Below are 14,775 nucleotides of genomic sequence, written 5' to 3' on the forward strand. Positions count from 1 at the left end.
TGTCATGTCTAATGGATTTATGTTTGATATTCACAATCACATCAATACTTTTGCCATCACTTTTGGCGCACACTATTCAAGGTATTTATACCGTATATCAAGTGTCAAGTAATCTAAACTTGATCTCAATGTATAATAAGTTATGCTATAATAATAAAATTAATTATAAATACATTATATAAATACAAATTATATGACTAAACAGTTTTTCTAACTGTTAAAAATGTGTTAAAAAATTGCATGTATAATTATGATCTAATAATTTAGCATGATACATACATTTTCTATTAGGATATGATTATATATATTAAAATTATATAATTAAAATAAGCTAACATGTAGCATTTCAAATAATATATTTTATAATAAAAAAATATTTAGATAGATATATATTATACATAAATATTTAATAAGTTTTATTGATATAAATATTAGATTTTTGAATTTATTTAATTTGTCAAAATAAATATATATTTACCGGTATATAGTATTGATTGCTATGATTCAAGCAAAAAACTATATGAAATATGTATTATTATTTGTGTACATTATTTTTTTGTAATTTTGTTAAGTTTAATGTACTGAAAGTCAACAATTCAATAATTAAGCAAAAAGTTTTGGCAAATAAATTATTAGTTTAGTGTTAAACTCAACCCTTGTTATACAAACACCTTCACTAAAATAGAGAGCAAACTCTGCAAATAGTTTATGAAATTTAGTTTTGCCTCAAATATAGCATATTTTTATGCAAATTTTTGTCGTCGCGACACTATTATCGGACAGTAAGCTATAGATTGCAGTCTTTATTTAGGTAACAATGAGTGGTCTGTTATACAGACTATTCAATAACAGTAAACAGAAAACCTCTCAAATGTATGGACCAAATGGACGGTCAACTCATAGTTATACTGTTTGTCCTATTTCTCTCTTTTCCTAAACATATGACATTTAGAGAGAGAGAGAGAGAGAGAGAGAGAGAGAGAGAGTAGAGTTGAATAACAATAGTGGTATAATATATGATATACAACACATTGTGTGTTACCGATGCTATCATTAAATACTATTATGATATTATACACTATGATATGCCAGACAAGTATTAAAAAATCTAGTTTTGTATCCTTTTTAATGCAATCCTTGTACAGTATTGGTTTTTTGGTTACTTTTTTGATGTTATTATTATTACTGCCATTTTTATGATGTGCTTTATATCTATATATACCATACAATAATATATTATAACACATGAATATGCTATACACCACTTGTAATATAACATAGGATTGTGTTATAATAATTGTTGAGGCAATAGAGTGTATAATATATGTACACTTTTGCTATTTTTATTAACAAAATGTATTAAATGTATTGTGAATCACTTTGCCGTTGGATAAGTTGTGTATTTTACTATTTATATATTGTATGGTCTCTCTCTCTCTCTCTCTCTCTCTCTCTCTCTCTCTCTCTCTCTGTTTAATATTTCACACGCCAGGGATACTACCGTTTGAGTGGACTTACGGTGAAAATGAAAGTTAGTGTCAGTGATGGTAATAGTGATGCTTATGGAGTGGTGTCTCGTATACAAAGTGAGACAGAAGTTGAATCCATCACTGATTGTAAACATAGATATCTAGCGAGAGATGTGTTTAATATTGAATGACTTGAAAACATTATACCATTCATTGTCTAAATTTCCTTTTTTTGTTGAACAACAAACACTAATTCAGTTATAGTAGGAGTCATTTGCTACTATATACCGATGCCCTACCCGTTCTCTGTACTAATTATTAGTACTATTGATGGATATTAGCTGATGAATGTTAGTATAGTTTCAGATGGACTCTACATTTAATTTTCTAGACCTTGTTTTGCACCGAAATTTTGTGACCAAAAAGGGCTTTAATATTCACCCAAAAGCTGACTAATTCACTGACATTTATACCAAAAGTTTTGCGCAAAATTAACAATAGACTAAATTTTGTTGAAAGTATAGCTTAGAGAGCACAGGGAGCACATGGATGGAGAGCAATATAATATTAACAGTTGTATAGTTTTGACAAATATTACGATTCAAACCATATTTCATTAGCTTTGAACAAACAATTTATAGCATATCAGGAATTTTATAAATTTATTGTTAATTTTAATGTAAATTTGTGAATATATTGTATTTGTTAATATTTGTATTTATTATTTTGATAATAAAGCAATATATAAATATATGTTTTTATATGTGAAAATTTTGTTTAAACAAATTTTAATATAATTTTAATTGATTTTTGAATAATTAATCACAAATATATATCAAAGGGATATCATTGAAGTAGAAAAATATATATAAAAATAAAAATAAAACAATTGATTGTTTGTTTTGTTATAAGCTGTGAGTGTGTTTGTGATCGCTATTGTTATTATCCAACACAACAAATGAATGATGTGTTCAGAGGACAGACTAATGAGAATAGGGTTGGTATTGCACTCGGCTATTGGCACTGGGAATACATACACTAATACACACTACTGATGATGACAATAGCTATAAACAAAGTAAAGTCAATTATTAAGCAAAGTATATACAGTATATATATATATTATCATATAATCATAACAATAATATATATTTATTTTCAAATAGTATTTGTATTATACGGCAACAGAGCTTCAGATGCATACATATGACAGACACCAATGTCTTGTGTATTAATAATTAAATACACCATAAAATGCAATATAATTTTTCTGTTATTTCTCTCCCATCTGTCAAATAATAGTTGCTTCTCTCTCTCTCTCTCTCTCTCTCTCTCTCTCTCTCTCTCTCTTACATTCAATAGTATTATTTGTTTGAGTATATGTTTGTCCACAAATGAGACTTTATTTATCTGTATTGAAGTAAATGTGTCGATGAATAAGCACAGTACTGATGGAAATGATGTCATCGATATATACAAACACAATCTCATTAGTTTAGTATTTATTTGAATACCCGATCATCGCTCACACCATTTATATCACACTATCTCCATCTCCTAATAACAGTGTATCTCTTTTTATATTAAATCTATACCTCTATTGTGATTATCTATAGTTACTCTTTTCATTAATATTTACGCTTAACATATAACATGCAAAGCAATTGTAAATATAAATTTGTATAACAAGTTAAATATTATATACTATAAAGTGCTTATCACTTATCAGAAAATCCATTAAAACTAATTGAAATATTAATTTGAATAATTGAAAATTTTTTGCTATAATCTCTCTTACATTTTATATTATATCTAACTATGTGTACTGTATTTTATGCGTTAATTAATAATGAAAACACATTTGTGTAAAGATCTGAATAAATTATGTTTTATTGTTTTAAATATATAACTAATGAAAAATATTGAATAAATGGTTTTTGTTAAAAATATTATGTTAACATTTGTAATATTTTAACACATAATACAGTACTTGTTTGATTAAAAATGTTTACATGAAAATTTTTGTTAAATAACATATAAAATTGTTTTAATAAATAATTTATTTATTTTATTTTAAACATTATTTATAAAAATTGTTTTATAACAAATTTATTGAAGATGTAATTAAAATCTCATAATTAAATTATTTTATTATTTTATTTATAAATAAAAATATTCAACAGATATACACTACAGTAAATACTAATCTATACTAAAAATACATATAAATTTATATGTAACTTATAAAATTATATAATTATTAATTATATTTTTAAATATTGAACATAAAAACTAATTAATATACCGGTATAAATAAAAGCACCTTGCTCAAACCATAATGTAATGTTAACCATAATAAATCTATAATGAACTCAATTTATGTGTCTTTTTTATACATATCATTTTATACAATTTGAAAAACACAATATAATACCTGTACTTATTTATTGCCATATGATATGCAGAATTATTGTTTCAACTCATACCATATAAATTTATATACAGTATAAACTATATATCAAAACATATAGTATATTACATAATGCATGTGTGTGTATACGCCCTGAACTTTACCTGCACGCGACAGTCCCTCTCATTTTCTCGTAGTTTCTATTATTATATAATATATTTTTGTTATGCATTCATATTATTTTGTTGTCTCCCTTTTTTCCTTTATTTTGTTGAAAATTAGATACAGAGGTAAATATCACTTATCAAAATACCTTTCAATAGTTAGTATACAAATAGATTATGTATGCAAATGTATTATAAATATCAGGGTATAAAATTTAGGGGATACTTAATATTTTGTGTCATTCAATATTATTTAAACAATGAAACATAAAGAAAATATATATTTTATAAAATACTGTATTATATTTATATACAGTGTTTAGCCGTAAACATAATTCAAATAAAATTTTATCGTATATTGCATTGATACTCAAGTTTTTATTTCATAAAATTTTTAATGTAATTTAAAAATATATTTTTAATAATTACATTTACCAGAAGCTGATTATGATAATTGAGATTTATATTGTAAATAATGTATTTACTGTGTATTGTGTGGGTTGTAAAACGTGGATTTTTTTATAAAAGATTTTATTGGCAATTGTTTTTATGGATAAATTGTTGTTATCTTATAAATTTAATGCCTAACTTTTTTTTATTGGTTTGTATATAAGTCGATAATCAAATAATTATAACTCAATTATAGTTGTAAAATGTTAAATGTAAAGTATTTAACTTAAATTTTAAATTTTTCCCCCATTAAATTCATATCTTATATCTAATGGATTTTTTTATCAATCCTTATAATTATTTTGTAATATAAAATGAAATCTATTAAAATTATTTTACACTTCAAATATATAGTAATTTTTATTGAGCTGCAAGAAAGGTATTAACGATATATATTTTGATAGTATTTGTGACACCTATTGATAGGTAAATAGCAAAATAATTATAATAAATAAGAAGTTATGCTCAGAATCTAGATTTAGATCTATGGCCGAGATTTTAAACTCATGTTATTTTTTGAAGACAAAGTTTTTAAAAAATAAAAACATGTTTCAAACACAAACATAATCTAAATTGTGATTTATATTTAATGTGTTTTGTTTGATATGGTGTTGGCCTTACCAGTCATGGCGTGTCACCAAACAAGTCATGATATATGTGCGGACACTAAAAAAAGTTTGAAATAACAACAAAAATAATTATCCTAACAATGAATGTATGCTATACTGTATAAACATAATTAAATATAAATAATTATAATAATTATTCATTATATAAAATGATTGTTGAAACTTAAAGTTTTCTAAAATGCAATTCAGTGAAACTAATAAGAGGTGTGATATTATTATATTTGAAATAATGGTTTTTATAATATAAAATTTTATCACAATTTTCAAGAATACTTCACAACTAAAAACACAATGAAAATCTCTCTAAAGAATTCTTAAATTTTCTCATTGAAGTAAAAAAAATTCAACAAAAAAAAGTTCAAACATTTTATAACATATGAGAAGTGAAGTTAGATATTTATAATATAAGAGAAAACACATAAAAGCTTATTATTTGATATAAAGTGGACTAAAAAATTTTCAGTAAAAGAAATTTATATTTTTATAAAAGAATTTATTATTATTTACTAAAAAAATATTTTTATCAATTTATATTAAAAAAAAAAGTTTATTAAAAATTTTGTCCACAAATATATTATTAAAGTTAAAATATATTTGTCAAATTGCTTGATAAGTACCTATGGATCAAAATTGTTAATAATAAAGCGATTACTATTTTATTATTAAAACATTAATCTATATTTTTAATAATGGCTTTCCCACTCTCATCTCTATTTTATTGTATTTAGCATTAAATTCATAATAATATATATATAGATATATATTTTATATGTAATATTTGTCGTCCACTTTTTGGTGCAATTGTTTTACAAATGGATTCACAATTTTGGTCGTTGTGTTAGTGAGTCTTACAATTTCTATCATTTCCTTTCATTTTTTCATAATATTTGTGATTTTATTTGAATGAATGACTGACTATATTTCAGTGTAACATCTGTAGCCATTGATGCAGTTGACACGTCTATGTAATGCAATTTTCACTACACACACACACATATATATATATTTATTTATATATATCATATATAATAAATATATATATATATATATATATATAAATTTATATGTCTAACAACTTGGTCATCACATATCCCGGACATTGACATACAATCCAAATACAAATCCACATAAATTTTATAGTCAACCTAACCTAACCATATCATATCTTATTATATATATACGGTATATTTAACAATATAAGTCCAATCAGAAAAGTAAAAATTATTATATTATTAATGTATCAAAATATTTTATTCTATTTTTTTGTAAAATTTAATTAAAAATAATTTAATATTATTGTGATTTTATCTTTTAGAGAATTATGAAAAAATTAAATGCAAAACAATATATTTTTTAAATATTACAAATTAATTATATAATGTGATTGCTGTGAATTAGATGTGCTTAGAATTTCTTGTTTATTTAAAAATATTTATAAAGTGAATAATTGTTTATAATTTACTTAATAATACATACATTATAACACATATTAATGTAATTCTTAATGGTTTGGATTGAATAAGAAAAATGTGATAACAATTACAACATTTGTGTCATTTCTTATTCATGTAGTACTCTATCAGTGTTTTTACTTTAATAACAATAATATTTAAGTGAAGTCATTCATCCCAATTGGATTTATCTATAGATAATATTATTTAGTATGTATTTCCAACAATATAAAGTATTACTAACAATAAAAACATTTTATCCATAAAAGAGAAATTGATTAATATTTCATAAAAGTAGTATATTTGAAATATTATAATATTGTACTAATAGTCGATTATTATTAAATTAATTATTAGATTAAAAATTAAAAGCATGAAAATACTGTATATAATTATAAAGTAGTCTAAATATTATTTTGCAAACAAATAAGAGAGTGACTGAATAATTGATTTTGCAATGACTTAGTTTTTATGAAATAAATTACTTTATTAATGATTTTTTCATAAAATTAATGTTCAATTATATTTTATATATCAAAGAGTTATGTTTACAATAAATACAAAAAAATAAGTATAAACAACTAACTAATTTAATTTTAATTGCTTTTAGATGACTTCTAATCTTTTGGATAATTAATTACAGGACACACATACACACAAAATTAATTTGCATTCACTAAACTTGCAATTTCCAATCTTTTATATTACTACAAATGAGATAATTTAGTAGTTATATCATTTAACTTAGTTTCAAACAAATCAACATATTTAAAAAAAACAAAGATTTATTATTAAATATAAAAAGTATATAAAAATTTTGAAAAAACAAACAAAAGAATTGACTGAAAACTAATGATACACTCAATCAATTAATTTTAAATTTTATTTATTTTAATACATTTGTGCACATCTGTTGAGTGTTTTTTATATATCATTTTTATAATACCAGCAAATATATCAATAAATTATCTCTTATTTAGTTTGTTGTTGAAGTTATACCCACCTAAACACACACACACATAGAGAGAGAGAGAGAGAGAGAGAGAGAGAGAGAGAGAGAGAGAATGAGTTATAACAAATATAATTGATCAAGCACATATAAATTATATTATATAATATCATATATATTACAGTATAACTTTGGTATTAAACCTAAGAGATTTTATAGCATGAAATGATAAAATTAAAGAAAACTCTTACAATATATGTCTTTATATTTTATTGCTATTAAATTTATATAAAGTTTGTGAATTAGCAAATATACTGTATATTTCTATACACTTACTGTTAAAGTAAACATTTGTATAATTTAAGGATTAACTGATGATTTGCTATAAATGTAATATTGATCTAATATTTTTGTTTTTATCTAATAGTGTTAATTATTAAAAGATTGTCATAGTATTCATACTGTAGTAAGTTATTTTAAAATAGACTGAAAAAATAAATATTTTATGAATTTAACCTTAAATTGTATCCAAACTATTTTATTTGTTTGTCATTATAATGTAGTATAAAAAAATTTTTATTACTTATTTTTGCAGATATTTAATACTTTATACTATAGACTCTATAGCATAATTTAAAATAAAATAAAAAATGATGTATTAGACAAATTTGTTGAAAAAACTAAAATTTGCATTTTTTTTCATCGCATCGTTTAAGTTTTTTAAGAGACTTAAACTGTAGACACAAAGTTTAAAATTAAGGACAATATGTTAGTAATGTATTATAAGTCTGTAATTTTAAGATAAGGATCGGTTTGAATGCGGGTTTATCTGCTTTAGGAGAAGACATGCAATGACCGTCAATCGTATAATAATATATAAATAAGTTTATAATTTACATATTTCTTATGAATGCTAATAATTGTATGGGAAATCAAATTTTATTGAAAGCATTTTTCAATTCATACATTTTCAAAACATGAAAATTCAGTTCAACAAAATCTATCATTTATTGATGTTTTCAATTGTTTAGCGATATTTAATGATATTTAATGTTTTGGAGTCCATGTGCTGTCTGTTATTATAGTTTGTATGTGATATATCATTGGACAAAAAAATGTCGGTTTATTTAAAGAATTTTTTCAATGTATTTCTAATTTAAGTTGTTTGACAACTTTAAGATTGTTTGGGCTATTATTGTGTAGTGAAGGACAACAAAAAAATAAGTCAAGAAAATCACAAAATGATTATATGATGAAACAGTCACTCAATTGGGAAGTACTGTATGATAACAATCCTCTTCACTCTTGATTTGATATTATATTTTTGATGTAAAAATCTATTCCCAGATCACCGTCACTGTCGTAAAGACACAAATATAGGATTTTGTGATAAATCAGTATTTTTCATGATATTTCACCTCAAAATATAGTGTAAAATAAAGAGATAAAACATTGAGTATATTATTGAGATGTGAGTTGAGTATAGAGTATTAGAGACCAAATCAGTGATAAAAGCACTGTTAGATATTGCACTTCAATAAAATGCTAACTCAAATGCATCAATAAATTGATCCGGATTTTAATGAAGATAAAATAGGTGTGCGACTCATACAGTCATCACATTGGGAACCGGCATCACATGCATTATCACCGCATTAATATCAAATCATTGCCAAATGTTTTTAATATCCAATACATTACTATAGAGTTATTATATCATCAATATCTAAGAAATGTGTTTCACAATATGTCTATTGTAAAAAACAATTTTATAAAAACAAATTTTTATTATAAGGTAAATCAACTTTTCTATTAGTATATTATATGTTTTATTTCAACAACAATTTTTTAAATATAAAGTATAAAAATTGTTTGTTGTTTTATTTATAATACAGTATCTACATTGGTTTTTTAATATTAGAAGAAACTGAATTATTTTTATGTATTAAAAGTTATTATATATTTGTTTTAATTAATATACTGTAATTATCATAATTGATATAATTAGACTGTTATATTGTAATGTTCAATATATTATATATAGCCGTATACTAAATAATATAATAAAAGATGTTTTGGTAAAGAATTCATATACTTGTATAAACAAAATATCATATATATAAACAATATTATAAATTATTATTATTAAATATTTACAATATATATATATTGTATATGAAAAACTTTTGTGATATACAGTTTCAAAAGCATTTTCAACCATTTATTTGATCTTATTTTCTCTACATATTGTACTACACGTATAGTTTTGCATACATACGTGTTATTTCATTATGTGATTTATGTTTCACAACGAGAGACACGAAAACTAAATCCAAAGTCATTTTTCTTTGTTTTTTGAGACCATTTTCTTTTATTTTTCTCATTATTATATCTTTTTATTTATTTATTTTTATATATTATATATTTATGTACTATTTTATACATAATAAACTTTATTTACAATGAAATACTAGAAAATTACATTTTTAACCAAATACAACATTTTGACCAAAATAGCAAAAGAGATACAAATAGTAATATTAAAGGATTTAGATTTAAATTATGTAATACTCTTTCTGACACATTTGTAAATTTTAAATAAAATGAAATTTTAGCTATTTATTGCTTTTACAGTTTGTTTTAATTTTTGATTTTAAAGAAATATAAAATAAAGATTTAATTACTTTTTAAACATTACTCTTATTTTTAAAATTAAAATGCTTTATAATTATCTATTTTTATTTATTTTATATTATTACTAAATATACTTTATTTGAATATATAACAACATTATTAATCATTTTAAGTTTGATACAACTATTTTATTTTTAAATATATAATTTATAACTTGTCTTTTATTTATACTTATAATTTATTAATAGATAATTTACAGTATTTTTACAGTACAGTAATTAAACTAAGCTATCACATATTTGTTTAATTTAAAAAAAAATAATTACTGTAATTATTATTATTAAAAAAATATTTCAAATAGATAATATTTATAATTTAAATTTACAAATAATAGAATGTTAAAATGTGTCAAATATTTATAACTAATTAATTTATAATTTAAATTTAATTTTTAAAATAAATTATTACTGTAAATAAATTACTGTATTATATAAAAAACTAAATTTTGACAAATTATTTATTTTTTAATTACAAATTTATTTTTAATTTTAATTAATGTTATTTACATTTATATTTTATCTAAATATATAAAATTTATTTTTATATCTTTTTAAATAATAAAATTATAGAATAAATATCTAGTAAAACTATATATATATGTATATATTATTAAAATGTATGTAATATTATTATAAAACTTATATGTCTGTTTTATAAATAAATAAATATTTTTATTATTATTGATTTTTTTATTATAATTTTTTATTTTAAATTCATTGTTGATTGTTTTTTTAGCTTTATTTTAGATAAATTAAGTGAATATTATTTTTAATTTTTATATTAATCTAAACTAGTTAGTTAATAAATAAAAAAAATTTTGTTTAATTTTTTAGAGTAAATACAAAGTCAAATGCTTTTAAATATACCACAACATTCAAACACTTTAACATTTATTTGCATTTTTAAATTAAAAACAAAAATCAAATTAAAAAATATTATTTTCTAAATTAAGACAAATATTTTTTCATAATATTAGCTTATTTAAAGATATTGATGTCAACTTTGGTTATATTTGTCATGTTTTGTTTTTGTTTAATTGAAATATTTAAAAAATATAAAATAACAAAATATATTATATTAAATAGTGTGCGACAACTGCTAGGATAATGGAAATTAAGTTTAGATTGAGAGACAAGATATAAGATAAAATAAAACATTATATATGTATATATATTAACAAAAATAATAAAGAAATAGTAAATAAGATGAAACATATATATAGAAAAAATGGGATCAAATGACGACAACAAACAGTTATTTCATAAATATACAAATATAATGTATACTAAGTATAATGTTGTATACTGTATATGCATAAAATAATATTATGATAAACAGGAAAATTTTGTTTTTTGTCTTTATATATATAAATATTATCACAAATATTATAAGACATAGAAAATCCTATTACAATGAAACATAAAAAATTTAGATAAGAAAAATATTTTATATATATATATATATATATATTTATTTTATTTTAATAATATGGATGTTGTAAATCGGTAACGGAGAATAATGTTTGTTTAAATAAAGATAACAATTTTATATAAAAAATAAAAATATAAATAGTTTTATAAATTGCATATGATGTTGCATAGCTATACTAAGTTACTATATAACTACGTTATATAAACTATATTTTAAGTATATATATAACGATATCAGCATTTTGTTCAATGTATAACACATTTGTGTTGTTTTTTGTTATACAAATTTAAACAAATACCAAATTCAATGAGATAATACAATTTCAAACAAACACCAAATAAAGTACAATAACATAAAATATTAACAAAAATTATGTTCAATAAAATAAACTTAAATATTTATAACAAAAATTGCAAAATGCAACTTTGTTTTTATAAAATAAAATATAAAGATATATTGAATTTTGAGATATAATATACTGAATATATATATTTATTTATTGTGAAATACTTCATAAAATTGAATTTTAGCTGAAATGGAGATATTGTTCACAAAAAAGTAAATTCAATTTTAACATAACATTTAACTTTGACTTTAATGTCTATAATAGCAAAGAAAAGTTTTCGATATACGTATAAAAACTATATGACTAACGTTTTTATTGTTTGTGGTTTTTATAGTTATTTTTCAAAACGATAATAAGTGCGAAACAAAATAAAAAGTTGTTTCTTAGTTTATATTTCAAATTATTGAGACATTAAGATATGGGGATGTCTTAAAAATAAAATGTTATATTAAATATAAAAATACATTAACTTTAGAGTCTATAACTATATCTTTTTATACAGTATTATGTTGTACTTTATCAAAAAATATTAAATGCTAGACTATAATAATTGTTTGATTTTCTTGTATATGTATAATATTAATGTTTATGTTTTAATTTTTCTAAATATAAATAAAAAATAAGTATCAGAGAGAATAACATAATTTAGTTTATATGTTATATCTTATCAAATTGAGGAAAACATTAGTTAAATGCAACCGCAGTGACAATCATATCATTTAATAAAACTCAATGCTTAACAACAATGTAAGTCACTGTTTAAAGTAAACTAAGCGCAACTGCTCTCTCTCTCTCTCTCTCTCTCTCTCRCACACACACACACAAACACACACACACATATATATATATACACTCACTCACTTTCTCTCTCTCTCTCTCTCATCACTTTAAAAAATTGAACTCATTTTTTGTTTGATAAGTCGTTTTTTTTGTTGAACAATACAATTGAAGTGAAGAGGGTTTTGTTTATTTAAAGTCTTCACGCATTCATTCAATGTCTTTATATTTTCATTTGTCGTCTATTTTTGATTTAAATATTTTCTTATACTTTGAATTCACTTTTTGTTGTCTAAAGAATTTCTTTGATTATATTTTTGTGTTTTGAATACCATTTCTATTTTATTTGCGATATTATTTATCTAACGGTATTATCTATATTTTAGAAATATTTTATTATATTTAAATAATTATATATGAAAAATAATTGATTTACTTTTATATTAATAGAGTTAACTTAGAATTATAAAAATTTCTATTATTATACCAAAAATAAATATAAAATGAAAATAATCTATGTATTTAATTTAATATTTTATCTTTATAGACATCCAACTAATTGTTTTTTATTAAATGTTAATTTATACAATATAAGAGAGAAAGAGATATTGTTATTAATATTGAAAATGAAAATATTGTTATAAAACAAAAAATATTTATATTAAAATATTATACGTAAATTCATTTTTTAAATTTAACTTTATGTGTAAAATAACTGATATATGAATAGTCGGTCCTCTGACTACTCATTCATCTAATTACGGCTAAACTGACATTTGTTTTAGTGATACACTGAAAGTGTTACTAAATATAGTATCTTTTGATGTTCAATAATATATTGGCATCAAGAGGTGCAAACACATACAAAAAAAAACTTTTATATTATTGCATCGATAAAGCAATTGTATGTTTGGATCAATTGAGAGATAGAGACTTAACAGGAAAGTTAAGAGCTTTGCCATCACTGACTGTCTGACTGTCTGTATCTCTCCAGAGGAATCACTCCTAAGGAAAATCCGATTCCCTTTCATTGCTTTCCCTTTTTATCTCTTTTTATATTTTTATCATTAGTTGTATAGCATTTGTGTTACATTGTTGTTATCCATGTCTTTTTGGAGAAACAAAAAATTCAATGATTTTTCGCATCAACTAAATGGACAGTTGGTGTCAACACAAAAGTACAGTCAAATGCAATAACCGCTGTCCATATGTGTGGGAACTCATGTGAAGGTGTCATCTGATAATAAAGTCTGTTTGTTAGTGAGAGGCAGATCTAAAATGCAGTCCATAATTACAGGTTTTTTGGGATTCAACTCAACAAAGATATCTTTGCTTTTACTGTCCAATTGACCGAAAATATCTTATTTGTCGAGTAATGCCCTGAAGTGGCTTTTTAGGTATACTTCTATCAAATTACTTATGGTTTGCATTACATTACATGAAACAACACTTTGAGTGTATAGAACTTCAAGGCTTTAATTATAAACTGATTTCAAACTCCATATCTGAATATTTTTGTTATTATAAGTTATATTGTTTTTAAAAATAGCATATGTTTTTAAAGTTTTATTTAATAAAAACACAATTTGTGATATTTATGTTAATATTTTATGTATTAAATAATTTAATTATTATTTGTATAATTATCTAATGTACATCATAACTACACATGCATAATATAACTTATATAAAAATATATATCGTTATACGGTATATACAGTATATATTACTTTTAACTTTATTAAACTTTTACTTTATCATATTCATACTAATATTTATATAGCATATTTGGTTTGGACTGCTATAAAACAATATACAGTATTTATAGTGTATCCAATAAATCTAAAATAACATAATATTATTTGATTATATAAAATTTTATAGCAAACATTTGTATTTATTTTTATATACTCCATATATCAAATTTATATTAGATATCTTAACTAAATATTTTATGGTTTGATATAAATAATAAAGTTAAAGATAGAAAAAAGAGTCGACAAAT

The 14,775-nt window shown here is 21.7% G+C and overlaps 1 protein-coding gene across 3 annotated transcripts in view; it reads left to right on the top strand.

The window, feature by feature from the left end:
• Nucleotides 1-14,775, top strand: part of LOC128960908 (kin of IRRE-like protein 3) — a 59,374-nt gene continuing 44,599 nt past the window's right edge. For all 3 annotated transcript variants that reach the window (XM_054307093.1, XM_054307076.1, XM_054307084.1), the window contains exon 1: nucleotides 1-81. In XM_054307093.1, coding sequence (XP_054163068.1) covers nucleotides 12-81 — 70 coding nt within the window. In that variant the 5' untranslated portion in view covers nucleotides 1-11. The remainder of the gene's footprint in view (nucleotides 82-14,775) is intronic.

Source organism: Oppia nitens, unplaced genomic scaffold (genome assembly GCF_028296485.1).
Source record: "Oppia nitens isolate AA-2021 unplaced genomic scaffold, nextdenovo-longstitch-racon4-pilon3 scaffold13_pilon_pilon_pilon, whole genome shotgun sequence".
NCBI lineage: Eukaryota > Metazoa > Arthropoda > Arachnida > Sarcoptiformes > Oppiidae > Oppia > Oppia nitens.